At 40.2% G+C, this 20549-nt stretch overlaps 3 protein-coding genes across 11 annotated transcripts in view; 2 read left to right on the forward strand and 1 right to left on the reverse strand.

The window, feature by feature from the left end:
* On the forward strand, positions 1–15285 carry srpx (sushi-repeat containing protein X-linked). 4 transcript variants are annotated; one of them, XM_035522926.1, is made up of 10 exons: positions 1–202; positions 2943–2990; positions 3268–3459; positions 3980–4156; positions 5100–5226; positions 6588–6709; positions 7265–7444; positions 13656–13789; positions 14284–14405; positions 14777–15285. In XM_035522926.1, exons 1-10 carry the CDS (start codon positions 49–51, stop codon positions 14952–14954), a joined length of 1434 nt encoding a protein of 477 aa, XP_035378819.1. In that variant the 5' UTR covers positions 1–48; the 3' UTR covers positions 14955–15285. The 4 variants fall into 4 exon arrangements, with proteins under 4 accessions (XP_035378819.1, XP_035378821.1, XP_035378823.1 ...); XM_035522930.1 differs by lacking the exon at positions 1–202 and adding an exon at positions 220–1092; XM_035522929.1 differs by lacking the exon at positions 1–202 and adding an exon at positions 220–879.
* LOC113590768 lies at positions 7667–19573 on the reverse strand. 5 transcript variants are annotated; one of them, XM_035522932.1, is made up of 4 exons: positions 12786–13645; positions 11826–11895; positions 10628–10699; positions 7667–9066 (listed from the first exon to the last, which is right to left on the reverse strand). In XM_035522932.1, the coding sequence occupies exons 3-4, from the start codon at positions 10667–10669 to the stop codon at positions 7699–7701; spliced, it is 1410 nt and encodes a 469-aa protein (XP_035378825.1). In that variant the 5' UTR covers positions 10670–10699; positions 11826–11895; positions 12786–13645; the 3' UTR covers positions 7667–7698. The 5 variants fall into 5 exon arrangements, with proteins under 5 accessions (XP_035378825.1, XP_035378824.1, XP_035378826.1 ...); XM_035522931.1 differs by lacking the exons at positions 11826–11895; positions 12786–13645 and adding an exon at positions 19497–19573; XM_035522933.1 differs by lacking the exons at positions 11826–11895; positions 12786–13645 and adding an exon at positions 19497–19573 and having other exon boundaries at positions 10624–10699.
* Positions 19529–20549, forward strand: part of LOC113590769 (NADP-dependent malic enzyme, mitochondrial-like) — an 8607-nt gene continuing 7586 nt past the window's right edge. The window contains exon 1 of one of the 2 annotated variants that reach the window (XM_035522937.1): positions 19529–19617. The gene's annotated coding sequence lies outside the window, so the exon portion shown is untranslated. Of the gene's footprint in view, positions 19618–20061; positions 20252–20549 lie in introns of those variants that run through there. The other variant, XM_035522938.1, reaches the window with a different exon arrangement.

Raw genomic sequence — 20549 nt, forward strand, 5'->3', positions numbered from 1 at the left:
CTTGTCTCCACCAAACCACGCGTCAGGCCGTGTCCAAACCCGCACGGGATGAAGAGCTCTCGTGTTTCTAAGAGGAGGCGGGCTTTGAAGGATGAGGAATGCGCCGGAGGTCTCCCAACTCCTGTAGACTTTAAGATGGACAACTGGCTGTATGTGTATGTGCTCGTAGGACTTCAGCTTTCCCGCAGTCTCGCGTATGACGGTAAGAAACGTCAATCTCCCTCATGTTCTGTGCTCTGCGCTCAAATCTTGAATGGGCCGAGTTTGCGGACTGGCGTCCAGACGTCGAACATTGTGCAAGTTTATGTAGTATGTGAATGTGAGGAACGCTTTTATTCCTTGAATTTGTGCCTCATGTGGCAGGCGATTTTAAATCCGAGAATGTTTACGTGGACAGGGGGCAGGCTGGGAGGGAGCGAAGCGGGTGCGCGTTACGCTGCGACCTTATTCGCCTGCCAACTAATATATCAGGGAATGGAAAAAGGATACTGTACCCCTTTATCCTGCTAATCACTGCCGCCAGTCGGTTACAATGCTACTATTGACTAGGAGTAATCTGTTTAGTACGGGTTAAGTTTTGTATATCTTTGTAGCCAATTATAGCAGTAGTATGTGAGTACAGCACGGTTATGTCGAGAGAGAAATAAATAATGAAACTTCGAATCGGGATAGTAGATCGTGACAGGAAACCGATTGGTGGCCCAGGAGCGGATGAGCATACTGAAAGCATTTGCATGTTTCTACTTTTGCGTACAAACGGTCCATTCTGAATTCTGAAACGGCTGTGATGGATTATTAAGAGGGACAGGAAGATGACGTCATACAAAGCGGTTCGCTCAACTGTGCACTTTAAACGCAGAACGATAAATTCAGTGCAAGGTAACGCTGAACAGGATTACTGAGTTAAGGCAGGAAGAATGGTTTGAGATAGATGCCAAATTCGCTTATTTGGACTTGCCTGTCTAATGTCTAAGTGTCTTCGCTTATTTGTGTCTTCGCTTATTTGGACTTGCCTGTCTAAGTGATGACAGCTCAGAATGCAGCTTCCCAGTATAAGAGGGAGACGTGGGAGGGATGGGAGAAGTAGCCAGTGTAAGCCAGCCATCCTGTATGTTACAGGACATGCTGTTCTGGTAATATGTCATAATACCACAATGTTTAGTCATTTCAATGAATTTCACAGAGGGATTCATTTTTATGCATGTTTTAAGGAGCATTTTATTTTGCACAATAATTGGAAGTCAAGAAACAAATGCACTGTTCTCTTAATGGGTAATTGTGTGATGCGCTAAAGTGTTTCTGTATATGGGCTGCAGCAGCCATGCAGCAGACAGTAGGTACACATTACAGGTATTACACAGGTTGAACATGAACACATGTTCCAAGAATCAGTCAGAATTACATTAACAGAATAAACATAATCTGCCAAGTCTTGGCATTGAAACTGTATTTGTGTGTGGGGGTGGGTGGGTGGATGGGGGGTTATTGTGTTGTCCTGAGACGAGAATATTTATAATATTACTGCAGATGCTCCTTCAGTACAATCTGCTGTATTTTATCCACAGTCTGAAGCCTGTATGATTATTTGTGATCTATATTGCATTGGCAATCAGCAGACACTGTTAGAACACAGCTTGATAGAAGTTAAATGCATAGGAATTTATGATTTGAAATGTAGCAGCATGTACCGCATAAATGTACATAAATGAGTGAATTGTATACCATAGTATGTTTAGGAGCTAAGAGGGGTTAACATGCTGAAATGTTATACAAATGCATTGGACGGACTTGAATAAAATGTTAGTGCTCCATCAGGCCAAATAGGTGGCGGCAGAAATGCATATTACTGAGCCAGCAAGGTCTGCTGTGAATGGAAAACTCCGACACACAGGAGTTTGTGTGAGAGAGAGAGAGAGAGAGAGAGAGAGAGAGAGAGAGAGAGAGAGAGAGAGAGAGAGAGAGAGAGAGGAGAGAGAGATTTTGCTGAGGTCAACAGAATGGAATAGACCACAGAGCACAAACTCCAGTTTGTTTACACACACACACACGTGTGTGTGTGTGTTCTGGAAGGCCTAATTTTATGTTATCTTCCCTCACAGAAACGTGTGTGTGTGTGTGTGTGTGTAAGGGAGAGAGAAGTAGAAGCCACTTAGTCACAATTATTGTCTAGAAATATTTTACTTTGTGACTTGATTTGTAATCTGCCATCCTACTGTCAACACAGAACAGAGAGAGAGGGAGATGCTTTTGTAATGCTGGATTTGACTCTGGTTGATAGAAAATTACTGATGGTAAAAAGCCAAGAGGGGATCATGGGTAATGTAGTTTACTTTTATTATAACAGTTCACCTGATTCCAGATTGCTTGTTTTTATTGTACAGTAGGTATGCACCACAGAACACATGGAACAGACATAAAAATCTGGTTCCACTGGAGACCGTTTATGTTTATCTTGAACTGTACAAATGGAAGAGAAAATTACATGTTGACTGAAACAACAAACTTCAAACATGATTTTCATCAACATGTCGAAGGTTTTTTCCCCTCACAGAGGTTTGGAAGTGCTAGCCTGGATTCTGTAATGAATCATGCCCACTTCTGCAGGTTTATGAGTGGCTACACATTCTATTTTGAATGCAATAACTTTTACTTTCCCTGCACCATGATTTAGTAACTGGAATGTTATTATTATTATTATTATTATTATTATGCATGTTTCAGTAGCTTTAGTCTTGTTGCTTTGCTGTTGCGCTTCAAAATCTTTCATTGCTGCAGAACCAGAAACAAGTTCACCAGTTTCAGACATTTCTGACTGGCCTTTACTGGAATTGCCCAATATGCTCGAATCAGAGATTCAGCCTTTAACAGGCCCCAGCGAACTCTTTGATTCTGTGGCAATTCAGGCCGTCTCTGGCTCTCTATTGCTCTCCTCTGTTTTCCAGGGTCGGGATACTGGCCCTATGGCGATGATGAGGACATACGATACACAGGTGAACGCAAATGCAAAACCATTCCCTGTCTCTTTGTGCAGCTCTCTTCTTGATTACTCTCTTTGCTACATTGGCTGTTCCACTTTCAGTTCTTATTGCTCTTCTTCTACCTATGGCCACACCAAAGGCTAACTGTTAGCCACTTGTCAAGGTACGTCTGAGACTATCTACAGTTTGCGGTCCATCTGTTTTAGTTGACTGGGGGGGTTAAGGGCGTGGGATGCATATGTGTGCATGTTCATGTTCACCTATGTGCTACAACCTGTCTCTTCTGCAGGTGTGCCTTGGTGTGCTCCAGTCAAGGTAAAGCACGGTCATGTGAGTTGCCAGGCACCACGTGGCGAGCGCTTTAAGAATGTGCTGGGCGCTCGCTGCAAGATCCACTGCACGAGAGGCTACGAGCTGCATGGCAGCAGTGAAGTGTTGTGCATGGCCAGCAAACAGTGGTCAGGCAAATACACCTGCAGAGGTCAGCCTCATGCATCCAAAGAGAAACCTTCACACTGCATAGTCGTGCACCTTATGGTTGTGTATCTATTGCAGGCTCAGTAATCGTCACATAAAAGGCAACTAATAAGAAGAATATGTGCTACTGTTCTCTACATTTTCACTTTCTATACATTTGTGATTGGCAATAAAATGCCTCTATAGGCATACAGTATTGTATACGATACACTGTAAGGGGAAACTGAAGCTGATCGTGAAATTTCATGAGCTTTTTGTAAGGCCATAGCAATAAACTAACTATGTGGAAGGCAAAAACAGTACCTCAAATATAGGAAATCTCTACACTCTACAAAACAGACAGATTCTGAAATACTGTCTATAGGCACAAAATTGCAGTATACTTTCACTATGCTAGTAGAGTGATTACCAGTTTGTTGACTGCTGAACTGCAGTGAATGGTGTATATTTGGTGATTGCTGACCTGAGGTGAATGGTGTGTGTTTGGTGATTGCTGAATTGCGGTGAATGGTGTGTGTTTGCAGAGGTGCGCTGTCCAAAGCTGGTTATGCCATCTAACGGGGGTTACAAGTGTTCAGATGGCTCGTACTTTAACTCCCGCTGTCAGTTCTTCTGCTCGCCCGGGTACACACTTCAGGGAGATCGCAGTGCCACATGTCAGAGCAGCAGGACATGGAGTGGGGGCCGGAGCGTGTGTCTGGGTGAGTGAAATAATTACGAAGTGCAGAAACCCAAACAAAGTACACACAGCTTTAGGTTATTGTCGACTCATGGAAGAGATAAAGCAGGGATGTAAAATTCAATTCAGGTAATAGGACACATTATACTTGGTCATTTCATTTACATTACAGGCATTTAGTTGACGCTTTTATCCAAAGTGACTTGCAATTATGACTGAGTACAACTTGAGCAGTTGAGGGTTAAGGGCCTTGCTCAGGGGCCCAATAGTGGCAACTTGGCAGCACTGGAGCTTGAACCAGCAGCCTTCTGATTACAAGTCAAGTACCTTAACCACTGAGCTATTTCATGCGTCTTGAGTATACATCTTATATTTAGATAGAGCTTATCCACATAAAAATACACCTAACACACATTTACACCAAAACCCCATCCAACACACTACATCACAAAGCACATGGTCCATGAAGACGAGGAGACTAATTATTGAGCACGCACACGGTTGTTCTCTGTACAATAAGTGCTCATTAGCCATTTGGACTGACAGTGTTGTGCAGAATAAACTACAAACAATCTACAAACCTACAATTGATATTTGAAGTATATATTTGATTGGCATATTATATGCCACAGCAATCGGATTTTAGTTCTACAGTTCATTACCAAAAAAGAAAAGCTAAAAATAATTTTGAACACAGTGAACATATTGTCAGTTGCCTATTACCTGGCCCAGGGTTTATTAGCCACTAATATTATAAAAGATACTGTTCTTTTTGGACGGTAATGTAAATGTTTCAGTTACTGTCAACAAGATCATTTAAATTCGAAAAAAAAAAATTGTGATTAATTTGGTGAGCTGAAATTGAAGTATAATAGGGCGGGTCCTGGCCCACGTGCTGTATATTTGATATGTGTGAATAAGGATGTGTCACAGCAAAAGAATTCAGGAGGTGTTCATTCTTGCAGATGTCGATCCTCCCACCATTAAGTGTCCGACTGTGAAAGAGCGAACAGCAGAGCCAGGAAAGCTGAGTGCCAAGGTGATATGGGACACACCAGAGGGCAAAGATACAGCAGATGGCATACTCACAGAGTCAGTGTATCTTTTTGTCACACATACTAAACAAACCTGACCTGATCCCCACTGATGTTTTAGTTGCTTTTTACTTACTTACTTTTTTCTTTTTTTTTTTTACTAAAGATGAAGCAGGAGACAAGAACATTTAGCCTGCAAAGTAAGCTGAAATGGTACAGCCCAGACTCAATAATGGGTAGAACATATCATATTTAAGCACAGTTAGGAGAGAAAAGGGAGTTCTACCTATAGGTTGAATGTTGTGTAATGTCTGTCTGGCTTTAAAGCCTTATAATATTATTTCTAGGTTCGTTGTTTCTGCATTGCACTTTGGTACCTGCCTTGTACCCTGTGCTGTTGGAATAAAATCCAGGTATGGAGCATACCTGGAGGAATATGAGCAGTTTGTTTGTGGTAAACTCAACTCTTCATGCCAGTTGAATGTCATGCACCCTCAAAAAAAGTGACAGCAGTATGATGGTGCTGTGAGCTGTGGCTCTTTGTTCTGCAGATCAGAGCACACGTTCCCCAACTGGTGTGGTCACTGAGTGAGGTCCTGGATGATAGAAGTAGGATAGTGCTCTGGGCTGGTCAGGAGTGTATCTATGTACAAAGGAAACTCCCTTGCTGTGTGCGGGTGGATGGATGGATAGACGGACGGACGGACACCCATTATGATTCCCTAGGTGTGGGGTAAGGGTGTGACCTTGGTTCAGGGTTGGGTGTACGCTGGACTGGTCTGGTGCTCAGAGCACATGTTTGCTGTCTAGGTTCAAGGCCAGGCATGGTCACTCCTGTCTGCCTTTTCTACAAGGACCATGGGAGTAAAGCATATCACACTCAACTATATACTGACCTTGGCTGACCTTGTCCCAAGTAAGCTGTACTACATCCTCAGTCACTTTAAACTAGATCTAAAATGTGCCAGGGGAGGAAATTACTGCAGTGGGGAGATACAACTATATTCAATATAGTATATTCAATAGTGAGAACTGAATGCATTGCAAAACCCTATGGACTTAGCTGTTCTTTGTGCTCATAACATTCTTTAAGCAATAACAAACACATCTTCCAAATCTGATTTTAGAATGTGGCTCACATGTTTGTGTGCACATATGTGTAAGAATAAGGATAGCTAAGAAGGAATTGATGGGATAGTAAAATGTTATTGGTACATAGCAAATGTGTATTTTGTTGTGGCTGTTGTTTTGTGTGTGTATTTGTGTGTGTTTTCTTTCTGACCAATGACTAAATGTCCTATTTGGATAATAAAGGTAAACTAGATTTATTATTTTATTGTTGGTTAATTTTTAAGCAACTCTTTCATCCTCAGTTAATTAAATGTCCTATGTAACCATCAGTACATTTGTTCTGAACAGTGTAATTCTGAAGGGGAAGCCTCCAGGTACACACTTTCCAGAGGGAAACCACAAACAGGCCTACAGCGTCTTCGACCGGGCTGGAAACAAAGCCACCTGTAGATTCAATGTCCGAGTCAGAGGTGAGTTGTACGTACACAGTCGCTCTGTTTTGCTTTCTGTATGGACAGTCTAAGCTAGGTGGGTCATGGCCTACAGCATGGATGCCCATCCAACAAGTTTAAATCAAAACTTGTTTAATACTAATTCCAGTTAATCCAGACTTTCCATATATAACATAAATATTATTGCCCATAGTGTTGGAACTAAACTTTGCAGGGCAGTAGATTGCTGATTCCTTCGGTTTTTGCAAAGACATTGAATTAACTGAGATAATTCCTTTAAAAGTCTATAATGCTCTTTCACTTGAGTGAAACTGTGTTGTGTGAAAAGAGGAATTTTTATAGATTTCAGGCCATTTGATCACATTAGATTAAATAAACTTTAGCATTGCTTGAAATGATCACAATGTTACATATATTGAAACACAAGACAATGGAGTATAATCAGTCAGTTTTAATTTAAACAGCTTCTTATTGGTGCTGGTCAGCTAAACCATGTGGTCTTCAAAAAACATTTATATACATGTCTGAATAATTATTATTGACCAAGTGAGCTTGTGTGTGTGTGTGTTACAGTGCGCCGCTGCACTCCCCTCTCAGTGCCTGATAACGGCTGGATGAAGTGTGACAGTGCAGGAGATAACTATGGAGCAACATGTGAATTCCGTTGCCTGGGAGGTTATGAGCTGAGGGGAAGTGCTGCCCGAGTTTGCCAGTTTAACATGGAATGGTCCGGCCTTGAGACCAGCTGTGCATGTACGTAAGCGCTAGCCTACTGCTAACCTGCCTCAGTCAACCAAGCCTGAAACACTCTCTGCCTAAACTCTCGACATAACCCTCCACAGATTGTTATACTTATAATTGCTTTCTGAATTTTCAATAATGAAATTGAACAATTTAAAACTGAAAACATAATCTAGAGGGAAAAGAATGAACAAAAAGAATACTGGATAACTTAAGTAAAGGGACCAGACTGAATACTTGCAAATCATTTTAATCTTTGGCAACTTCTAATTCAAAAGCCCAGATTTCTGAAGGATTTTGTTTACATTTGGTATCAGCCTTTCAGCAAATTCCCATATCTTCCTGTCCATAATCAGTTTCTCAAAAGTCAGATCAGGCTGCTGTGGTTTTGCGGTGTGTAAGACGATAGCCAAATTATTAGGCACATGGAGTGTTCTACCACTGCTTTTGACCACATGGTGAACAGACGTCTGCACCACTTTCCTCGGGTTGACAATCATCTTGCTGGGGTTGTTGACAAACCAGCGTATGGGCTCTCTGTGGATGTGCCTCAAGATGTTGATGCCAGGCACGTGCCTCCACTGAGGAAGGTCAAACCTGGCACTTCCATTCGCCACATTTTTGGAGAAGACATGGGTTTGGAAGATGAAAGTCGCCACATCCGGTTGTTGACCCTGAAGCTCTTCCATGAGTTGACGCAGTGACGCATGTTGGTATGGCATGATGATCTCGTCAGCGTCATTTAGCAGCACATACCGGGACCTTTGCCTGTTCCTATGGATGCAGTCGTTTAATGTGGCTTGCTGTCCATAGTAATGTACCTCCCCTGAGTGCAGCTCGTAGTTCCAGCCCTTAGAGGGTTCCAGGAAGTGATGGATGGGCCAAGGGATAATTTCTAGCGTGCCTTCTTCCTTGTAGCTCTGCAAAACTTTCTCAAGTTCGGGGCCAGAGTGGGTTTTGTAGATGACTACTCTCTCAACCCCAAGAAGCTTATATGTTTCTATTGTCTGCACTAACTGAAGAACATTATTATACCCTCCAAACAAGCAAGAAATACACAGTGTGAAGTCCACATCAAATTTCCTGTTGTGTATCATATATTTGTGTATTGGCAAATACATGTGACTCTGAGTATCAAGAAGGTTCTCTGGTCTTGATATGGTTACATGTGTGGCATTGCACGTTGATTCTACACTACAGAAAGCGTCAGTGGTTACAAAAGGGAACCCGAAGTGATCACTGTGCTTGTCCAATAATACAGCCGATATTTCGAGGCCGTGTTTGTCACAACAAATTATGCAAGTAAATGACTCAAAATGAGTCCTGTTCATTATTGTAAGGATGTTTATCTGCCCATCTGCCTCATACGTTAGGAAAGCAGACACCATTAAATATCTAGTGCCTTTAATGGGTGTTATGCTGTTGTTTGATCTAGATTTTGGGCATGGTAGAGTGGAAAATGTGTACGGCTTTTGAATGGCTGCCCTTGGCTTTGGCGAGATCACTGTTTGACTGGAAAACAGATTGTATATTGGAGAAAACAAGATTCCCAGACATGTGAACATGATGAAAGCTGTGGCAAGGTGACATTTCCTCATAGTCCAAATACATCTGTCCATGTTATCACCAAAACCCTACAAAAGACCCATATAAAAAATAATTACAACATTTTTCTTTTACTTTGGATCTGAACTTAGATAGGATAGGAGTGTAAAAAGAATTTTCTAAATGGACAAAAACATCTCAGCTCTCATCAAAATCTCAATATTAGATAAAATCAAATAATCACACACACACACACACACACACACACACACACACACACACACACACACACACACACACACACACACACACACACGCACACACACACATACTGCCTGGCCAAAAAAAAGGTCTCACACAATATTTCGTTGGACCACCTTTAGCTTTGATTATGGCACGCATTTGCTGTGGTATTGTTTCCACAAGCTTCTGCAATGTCGCAACATTTATTTCTGTCCAGAGTTGCATTAATTTTCCCCCCAAGATCTTATACTGATGATGGGAGATTTGGACCACTGCGCAAAGTCTTCTCCAGCACATGCCAAAGATTCTCAATGGGGTTCAGGTCTGGACTCTGTGGTGCCCAATCCATGTGTGAAAATTATGTCTCATGCTCCCTGAACCACTCTTTCACAATTTGAGCCTGACGAATCCTGGCATTGTCATCTTGGAATATGCCCGTGCCATCAGGGAAGAAAGAAAATCCATTGATGGAATAACCTGGTCATTCAGTATATTCAGGTAGTCAGCTGACCTCATTCTTTGGGCACATAACATTGCTGAACCTAGACCTGACCAACTGCAGCAACCCCAGATCATAGCACTGCCCCCACAGGCTTGTACGGTAGGCACTAGGCATGATGGATGCATCACTTCAGCCGCCTCTCTTCTTACCCTGATGCGCCCATCACTCTAGAACAGGGTAAATCTGGACTCATCAGACCACATGACCTTCTTCCATTGCTCCAGAGTCCAATCTTTATGCTCCCTAGCAAATTGAAGCCGTTTTTGCCGGTTAGCCTCACTGACAAGTGGTTTTCTTATGCCTACACAGCTGTTTAGTCCCAATCCCTTGAGTTCCCTTCACATTGCGTGTGTGGGAATGCTCTTACTTTCACTATTAAACATATCCCTGAGTTCTACTGTTTTTCTATGATTTGATTTCACCACACATTTAAGTGATCACCATATCCCGATCATTCAAAAAATTTTCCCACCACATTCCTTCCCCGAAGATGATGTTTCCCCAGCATCCTTCCACTTTTTAATAATATGTTGGACAGTTCTTAACCCGAATTTAGAAGTTTTGAGCAATCTCCTTAAATGTTTTCTCTACTTGATGCATGCCAATAATGTGACCCTTCTGAAACAGATTAGCATCTTTTCCATGACCACAGGATGCCTTTCGACATGATTGTTTAACAAATGAGAAGCTACTCGCTGCATCAGTTAGGATTAAAAAACTTTTTTAGAAACAAACACCCATGCAGTAATTATCCAATGGGAGGCTCTTACCTATTTGCGTAGTTAAATCCAGGAGATAATAATAATAATAATAATATATATACATATATATATATATATATATATATATATATATATATATATGTTCCCTAAAGAACATGAAGGAAATCAAAGAGTTGTACTTGCATAGAAATAAATGCGTGACTGGTTTTCTTCTTCATTCAGCATCAGGTCGTCATGGCCCTAAGTCCTGAAGGTCTGTTTTAAAAGTGATTATAGAGAAATCGCCATGTGTTAAATGAAAGGCTGTGGGTGGAATTGTTTTAAAGTTTACTGTTTCCTGTTCTTGAAAAAAATTGAAATCTAAAACACTTGTAATATATTTTACAAAAACTTGATCTGTGAGTAAATGGAACAGCTGGGATATGAAGTTTCATTTATTACAAAGTCAGTCTAAAGTCTTTCTCTTGTGCATTGGATTCAAACAAGATTAAAAGATGGAGGCTGGTGACAAACTCTAACTTGAAAAACTGCCATGTGAAACCACTATGTAAAACATCTTGCTATACTTTAGGCTAGTGTCAATGAAACATACTGAAATTGAAATTTAGGTTTTGCTGTACCCTCCCCCAAAATAGCTCAATTGACAGTAATGTACAGTATATAAATAGCTGGATTAAATACAAGGCTAAGTCCAGCAATAACAGAGTCCTGGTCCTGGAGCTCTGCCACTCTGGATAGTTTATACCAACAGATTTGCTGAGTTCACATGCCCCTGAAAGCTTGTATTAGCAAGACCAAGCATGCTAGATTTAGGTTGTACATAAAGAGCAGGATGGTACATCTGCAGGAGCGTGATTAGACACCCCTGCATCAAATTGATTTTGTGGCAGTGAATCCTTGGCTGAATGCTATTGGGCAGTTTATTTTAACACCAAGCTAACAACTCTATTTATTCATATTTTATGGCTACCCCCAAGAAAAGTACAGACATTTGAAATTCATAAAATACAATTAATACTTGTATGTAACTCATTCAGTGAATATTTGAAATGTGCCTCCGAGTTTTATTAGAGCTTTGGATCTCTTTAACAGAGATCCAAAGCCCATTTTCAAAAGTAGCGATTTTTCAAAATCTTACTAAAGTAACCTAATCCTAATAAGCTCTTAGCTAACTGCACCACCATTCATGAATTACACCTCCCTGTTTATGTCACTAGTGTTGCTGATTTATCACCACATTATTCAATCCTAACAAAATCTTGCGACTTTCCTTAGCTCATTTAAATTCCTCAACTATGTTTATCAATTATAGCTCCAGTATTCCTCTCCCATACCATGCTATACTACTTAAACAACATGGAACCCCTAGCCATTTCCTTACAGAGTTATTCAAAATCCTCTCCAGCCTCTCCTCTTCTGTAATTGGGACCTTATACACTGTCAGTGGCCACCTGAAACGAGGCAATAAGCCAAACTGGAGACACCACAATTTCAATTTGCCAGTGAAGATATGATTTTTCAAGACCCTTAATAGCCTTTATTAATTTTGTCTTTAGCTTGAGCTGCTGTCATGCATTTGATCACTTCATCAAAGTGTCTTGTAGTGATAACAGCCAAGTTTGTCTGCCTCCAGATCTGGGAGTTTCAGCATTGGGTGCCCCTCCTCTCTTAGGCTGAGCCAATTGCATCATCGCTGCTGCTGTGTCCTGGTTTCAGTGGGTTGTGTTCTGGCATAACACCAGTAGAAACAGCTGGCCTTTGTAATGAGAGGTAACATCTTTGTTAAGGAAAATGGTCATATCACATGCATCCCTCTTGGGCTGGGGTGCGATCCATGAAAACAGAGCAGTGAATGGGGTGTGGAGCTTATGCCTACAATGTGCCCACATAAATCATCTGGAACTCCTAGTGGTTGTCTTGGCACTGAAACGTTTTCTTCCTTTTCTGGAAGCCATTACATTCTTGTCCAAAGGGGCATTACCACATTAAGACTTGCAGTCTCAGAAGCTACAAATGATGACATGGAACATGAAGAATGGTGACTGCACAAGGAAGTGGTGAAACAGGTCTGCGACCACTTTGCGAAAGCAAATGCATATGTATTTACTGAGAATACTCAGTGGCCCTTGTTATTTTCTCTAAACTGGCCATTGGCTTTGATTTCCTTAACTCTGGCCAGGTTGTGAGAAGAAGGGCCATCACTTATTCTGATAGCCCTGAATTGATCAGAATAGCACTAAATAGTTGAGGTAATCCAGCTGCTGTGGCCCCTCCCTCTGTGCAGAGATCTCCTTTCACAGGTGCAAGAGAAAATTTTAATCCCAGATAATGTAACACCAACTTTTTCAAAGTGCCAGAGGCTCAGCTCCTCAAGCCCTTTATGAACATAAGTTACGTCTTCCTGTGCAGCAACAATGAGGCTCCTCTTCCTGTAGAGAAACAGCCAGACTTTCATCTCATTAATAGAAACACATTGGGCCATCATTCACTCATTGTCTTCTTGACTGTGGGGCTTGAGAAGCAGGTGTCAATGCAAACGTGAATCGTGTTTATTGGACATAATTCCAGAACATTTATCAAGACAGACAGTTAGAAAACAAAAACATAGAAGACAAAAACATGATTCAGAAAGTCACTAGGGAAATTTTAAGGAAAATGCCTGACAACAAGAGACAGGAAAACATTGGGAATAAATACACAGGTTAATCAGGAGAAAACTCAGTTCAGGAAAATCAGGGAAGGAAAGAACAGAGCCCATGATAGGGAGGAGACAGAACCATAACAAAACAAAAACAAAAATATATGACATGGGCACAATGAGAGCCATGACAACAGAGGGGTGAAATAGTAACGCATGACTTGGGATTGTATTCTCAAATCTTTGTAGTGATTCATGGGGGGCTCTGTATGAAGCACATGATAAGAATTGAAAAATGTGTGGAATTTCATACCTTCATGGCATTGAGAAATGAATAACATTGTGCGATAGCCAATCACACTGCTACAAAGCTTTTAAAAGGCCTTTGTATCATTTCTTGCTTGTGTTGGGATCAAGACAAGTAAAATTTCTACTTCACCCTTCAAAACACTCTTTTGTTGCTTTGGGGTTTGTCATGATCTTGATGCTTAGTAAAGCATTGTGCAGTGAGTCTCAATAACATAGGACAGGACACCCAAGACCCAAGTTTCTGTTTGTTTGTATTTATTACAGCTATGAGTATTAATGTTGGAGTGCGATCAGCAGCTGAATTACTGGACCAGTTCTATGAGAAACGTCGCCTCCTTATAATCTCTGCCCCAACAGCTGCCAACCATTACTATAGATTCCAAGTATCTAATTTACAGGTAACATTTCTTCTCACACACCCTGATCAAGTAGATCCAAGCAAGCTTTAAAAGTGGTCACTTTATGAAGTACTCCTACTCTATAGTTATACCAAGCAGATAACCCTAGACTGTACAGCCAGTAGTAAAATGTAATCCCTCTCTGCCAGAGACTGGTAATGTGACATCAGGTGACTGACTGTACCAGAGTCTTGCACCCTGTGTATGCTGGTTTAACCTTTATTGGCCTCTTTAAATGAATTACCTATTTTGACCATAGAGCAGTTCATAGACAAGTTGCATATATACACATTTATACTCTAAATGCACTAATGCATAGTGTTTATGCAAACACCTATGAATAAACTGACATATAAATAGACATAAAACACCAAAACATAAACTGCCCTGTTTTTCAAATGAGGGAATTCTTGAAATAGGCCACTGGAACCATGGAACAGCATGTTCTAAAATCTGATTAATTAATTAATGTGTAAATGTATGTGACATTGCAGCATGCTCAGTGTGGTTTGGATTTAAGACACGTGACTGTGATTGAGCTAGTGGGAATGTATCCAGCTCAGCTAGGCCGCATTCGACACCGCCTCATCCCTCCTGGACTGGCCCTACAACTCAGGTATACCCCAACAACCTAAATTAACATTCCTAAACAACACTCTAAGAAAATACCAGTGAAAATATTGAAGCTCATGAACAGAAACGTCATCAGGCTGCAAGCTATTCAAGTAGCAAGCAACAGCAGAAAACAAGAAACCCTGATACTTTCTTCACAAACCTTCTTCAATTTGTCAATAACTGAAGTAACCGTAACTTCAAGTGTAAGTGGTCACGTGGCCTGTCACATTGGCACACTCAGGCTTTCCAAACATCTTTGTCTTAGCAAAGAGTCATACCCACCAGCATGAACCCATGAACACTTATTGTTAATGAATGTGTACCGAATAGGCACTATAACACTGATTTCTGCTGTGTTGGTGTGTTGGGCAGACTGCTGCTGCAGTTGTCTCAGAATTCCTTTAACTTGGTGCTGCTGGATAAGCAAGGAGTGGACAAGCAGCGCTACACCTACCCCATCACTGCTGCAGAGCTCTTCAGCACTATTGATACCTTCCCCCTGCGTACTGAAGAAGCCATCCTGCAGAAAGAGGCAGGTCACAGCTGCTAGACACACACACACACACACACACACACAACTGACCAACCAAAAAAATGTATGCAATCTTTCACCCATTTTGTACTGGGTTTAAAGTTACCCAGGCTTAAGGGGGAGGCAGGACAGAGCTGCTACACATGCAAGCATGAGTGATTTTCTTTGATACCTGTATGTCATTTTTTTAAGATGCTCTGCAACATTTTATGTATTGTCTATATTTATGTCAGTCTATGTCAGAATGGAGAGTGGGACCTCTTTCTGCCAGTTCAATCAAATCTTAATTTGTTTATCGAAGTCCTTTTTTGTTTCGAGAAATAAATATGCTTAACTTGGTGAGTCTAAACTGCCTCTGATTTTAGTCAATCATTGCACTACATTCAAACATTTTAATATAAATAACTGATGCTGAAATTTTAGTCACATACACCGAATTTCATCAGTTAATGTTTAACTGAACCTTAGAATGGGCAAGCATGGCTTGAGAGCTGGTGTTAGTTGGTGTAAGCATGGCTTGAGAGTTGGTGCTCTGCCAATAGAGGCAGAGCAGTCGTTTGCAGATAATTCTATTTAAATAGTAAAACAGTATCTGCCAAAACCTGTTGCTTAACTGGTAAAAAGCACAACTTCAGTTAAAAATATCATATCCTCACACTGGCAGAGTTAAGCAAGAGCCCAGTGCTGGAACAGGAAAGGGCCTTCTTAAAAGTATGACCACAATGGAAGCATATAATTGTTTTAATTGTCTTTGTATGCTGTGGCATTAACAAGACTCTTTACTGTAAATAAGACATCTAGCCCATTCTGTGAAAAGCATTCCAAAACAGCCCTCTTTCATCACACTTGACTGTATGTACTTTGCATTCCAGTAGGCAGAGTTCTTGACTTTATAAGGGCGTGGATGAAACACCTAAACGCAATAATTACAAGGTGCAGCCACATTATTTGACCATAATGTAGCTCTTGGTACTGGGTGAGATTCTGTGTGTTTGCACTCACTTTATATTACTGTTATTAAGAAATACTGTGAACTTTATTTAAAGAAATCTCTTGTATCATGCATAACAACTCTTTACGGTCGGTGATTATAGTTTTGTTTCTAATATTCTATACATTCAGGTGACCTGTACTTAAGTACACAAAGAACCTATTAAAAAAAAAAAAAAAAAAAGATAAAATCAAACTACAAATTCATAGAACCCAGGGTCCCCTGTGTATGATCGTCATGCATATTAAAAGGGGCTGAGTCACTACATCAGTGCTTTGGACCAACAATAAATTATTTCACTGATGATATTAGAACAGGTTTCAGAGTTTTTGTATATAGCTCACAGATCAAAACAGCGTTTCAATAGTAAAAGTAATACATCAGTAGTATTATCATATTTTATTGCCTTTCCACTTAAAGTCACATTTGCTTTCTGTGTTGCACACTGTTGGATCCTTTTGTTGAAACCTAAAAAGGCTCAAATGTCATATTGAGGTCACATTTTGAGGTCAAAGAGTGGAGTTCCATGGTCCTTCCCTTCTTCCAACTGAGGTTTTTATTTTTCCTCCTCAAATCAGTCACTTTACTATACTCCGTTATTCATGGAGGATAATTATGGATCCTCGAATGTTGCTTCTTTCTCTATTCCTCCCTTTATGAGAGGTCTTGTTTATCGCCAGTGTACCAAATGGGGACTGAAAGCACAGTACAGAATAAAACATGTGGTTGAGTACAATAAAACCCACCCCCACATGTCTTGGTGAAAGAGAAAACTCCTTAGTAATCCTCATTCAGTAAACTAATAAACTACTCCTCAGCATATGGCCCATTGGAAAACATCTCTCCTTGTCCCATGATGCCATCATCACAGGTTCTTTTTGTTGATCTTATTGTAATATATGTTGATGGCATATGTTGGACAAACTAGGAAGCTCTTCTCAGATAAGAGAATTATCACTTTCATTTCTCATTAAAAACAGAGCTGTTGTTCAGTTCTGTGGGAGATACTAATGGCAAACTCAGCAGCTCTTCTGCATTTTCATGCAATCTGAATGTACTAAAGTCACTGAATAATAAACTTCGTGATTTTAGAAGAGAGTGCTTTAGTTTTTCATTTATTCTTTTTTCCTCTCTGGTTCTGTTTCTGCCTGGTTTCTGCTATTATTTCTCCTTTCCCTATCACTGAACTTCGTCTATTTCAAAGCCAAACCAGATACAATGCACTTCCTTCTCTTTAAAGAACAGAATAATAAACAAATTGCTGTTGGGCATGGATCCATTGCACTGATCAGTGCCAAGACACCGTTTTGCCTTGTTTAAATTCTCATACTAGAAGGCAGATACCCCCAACACTGGATTATCAAAATGAGAGCAGTGCAAGTCATCACACATCTGCAAGTGCATGTTTGCATTTGAACATAATAGGTTTAATTGTTAATGTGAAGAAAATTCTACAGTTAAACTCTATAGCGTCGTTTAACCTGCTCTCAAACTAACGTGGCTCTGTTATTAAGTGAGCTGCTCAAACTAACCTGGCTGTTATCATGAGGTAATAAAGAGTGTTTACAGGAAAAAAATAGGTTTAAACATTTAATTAGAAAAAGTATCATAGAGATTCTGTATCCTAATAAAATGATCTGTGTACAGATGCAAAGGATTCTGGGTAGGCTTCAACACACCTCTGTGTAAGGAACATCATCTTTCCACCAGGTACAGGATGGTACAGGAAAACAACCATATGCAAGATGAAGTCATGTTTGATTTTTTTTTTGTTTTTTTTTTGTTTTTTTTGTTTGTTTGTTTTAAAAAAGAGAAGTCTTCTCTTGGACTGTAATGGTGCCAAGATCCAACTGGTAGAGGTACTGAATATCTAGAGGGTTTTTCTGTCACCAAGCAATGTTCTGCATGCACATAAGCCAAAGATGGATGATCTTCCTTTCTTCTCTCATGTCAAAGGAGACATAAGAAAATCAAAGCAACAGTGGAGAATCATGCATACTTTAGATTGGAAAAACAGAGACGACAGTAGAATTGAGGATTACTGTTTGCAGTGCGCACAGATGCTGCAGATTACAGATTGTGAACCACTGATCAATTTTGCCCTGTTCTCTCTGGATTTACCATTTAGCAGTGCTGCTGTTGAACAGTCTGTTTCCCAAATGACCAGCAGCTGTCTGCAAAATACAATGATGATCCAAGTTCTAAGACTGTAAATAGTTCTTAATCCAAACTGAAATCAAAATGAAGCAGCACAGCAAGGCAGTAAAACAAAAAAAAAAATGTTTGGAAAGGAGTAGTCCCAAAATCACAGTAGAAGAAAAGATGACAGAAACTAGCAAACAGTCAAAATTTTATGTATACTTGAAGTCAAGTGTCAACAGAAAGCAAATGGGAGGAACTGAAGAAATATGGAGAGTACAGGAGAAAATCAGTAAAGAATAAGTACAAATTCAGTCTTTTTGTGTAGGGTTACTATATGGTTACTATTAAATGTTCTTGACGGGGATCTGAAATTAACAATATGATACAATAACAATACTACTAATAATACCATAGTAAACAAAATTCTTCACAAAAAAAGTAAGGCTAACAAGATTTAAGAGTAGTACATTGGGAGTTATTTTGCCATTTATTGCCTGTTTTCTTCAAACGTCTGACACCTTAGAGTTTGGGCTAGTTTCAGATTCTGAAATGCGGGTTTTAGACAGACTTTGGACTGGATTTTTTTTTTTTTTTTTTTTTTATTGCTGTACCTGGCAACCATGTATGAACATGTCTCATGTTTTGACAAAAGATCCTCTAATGTCTTTGACCAGTAGAAATAATAATAGCTCAGACTGTGAACAAATTTCTTTTAGCCTACTACTCGCGTTACTTAATTTTGTCTAATCTGTAGCTAATCTGTTCACTCACAAATTATCAGAGCTGACTAGAATCACATGGCGACCAGATGAGCAAGTATAGCAGACATTGAGGTATGTTTCAGTAAACTATTTGGAGACAGCCTGAGAGCGAAGAAGACGCCCGAGCGACGTTCGACGAGTTCTGTAAGCGGCAGGATATCAAATCGTGACATGGAATATAAACTACGCGCTTTTAGTAAAAGGTAACATAGCATTGATTAAAACTTGTAAATTGTGGTGACTTTATTTACCAAGTTACCTAGGTGTAGCAAATTAACGTTAACTCTCTAAGGATTAATGTATCAAAATTCAAATGCTCACTGAAGATTAGCTTGTATAGCGAACTATCTCTACTGCTTGGATTAAATGAGCTAGAGTGAATAGCATGCGTTCTTCCGGATCACCACTCTCTGTGCTTTATGCGTAGCAGTTTACATGTTTACTTTTTGACGCGTTTTTCTCTCTTTCTGTTTATTTGCTTTACAAGACACGCCAATTAAGAATGTGGAATTTCTGCATGTTCTGCTGATGGGTAGATCCTCACAAATCCCACATTTAATAAAACATTTTAAATATCCAGAAGGGGATACCCAAAACAATGTTGATCCGAACCCGCTGATCATTATAAAGAACATTCGAAGGTTGTAAAAACATTATATATTTTACCTTGTGTCTTTTTCCAGGACCTTGGCGAGCACCTATTGCTGTTTTCCCTTTCCTCCTGGACTGAAACCAGTTGATGGGATCAGGATGCAAATTATACAGCGACAAAGGCGGAATCGGAAAGGTATAGCAGTACAGCGCAGGCTCGTGCTTCAGTGAACCTAAATCTTACAGTATCTTTAGCTTGAGCTGTCATGCATTTGATCACTTCATCAAAGTGTCTTGTAGTGATTCGCCCATGTCTCTGTTCAAACCACAAATCACAATTAGGCTGGCCGATTTAAAATTCTTGGAGGTACTTGCAATTTAACACACTTAAAGATGAAGGAAGGTTTTACATTAAATCATCAAGGTCCTGTTCAAGTGCCATTTCTGAGTGAGGTTTTCATGTTTCAGGTGTTGGCATATTTATGGCACTACCTTGTGTTCTTGTATCTATAGCTGGCATTCTATGATCATCTGTAGTTTTAAGTGACAGGTGTGTACAAGTGTTAGTTCCTCTTTATGAGGAAAGACCCTTCAAGTAAAGCACTTCTTCAGTTGGTATACTCTGTCTGTAACGGTGAGCGGTAAGGAGGCGGACCCATGTGTGGAGAAGAGCGAGATTTATTAATGGGAAATCCAGATTCAGTCGTTATGACGGTCCAGGGTTATTTAGCCAACACGTAGAGTTCTAGGATACATGATGAACTAAACCAAAGCACACGAAGGCAAACAGGGGAAGCAAGCTATAACAGACTATGAAATAACACACGGAGGTAAGGAAAAACAGACGGGCTTTTCAAACACACCCAAACACACATCCGTTCATTCATTGAGTGAACAGCCAAGACAAAAGCAACACGACAGGTTTTAAATACATGAAAACATGGAAACGGGGAGGGACCAACTCTGACACCGTCCTTGTCTGTTTGTGTATTCTGTTCACTTTCTGATGAATTATCTGTATCACAGTTGTAAAAATGGCACCATCAGAATTCTTTAGGAACATAAATGCACTACATTTATTATTGTTTGTCTCAATGAAACGGTCCATAAAATGAATAAAAAATAATA

Source organism: Electrophorus electricus, chromosome 25 (genome assembly GCF_013358815.1).
Source record: "Electrophorus electricus isolate fEleEle1 chromosome 25, fEleEle1.pri, whole genome shotgun sequence".
Taxonomy (NCBI): Eukaryota; Metazoa; Chordata; class Actinopteri; order Gymnotiformes; family Gymnotidae; genus Electrophorus; species Electrophorus electricus.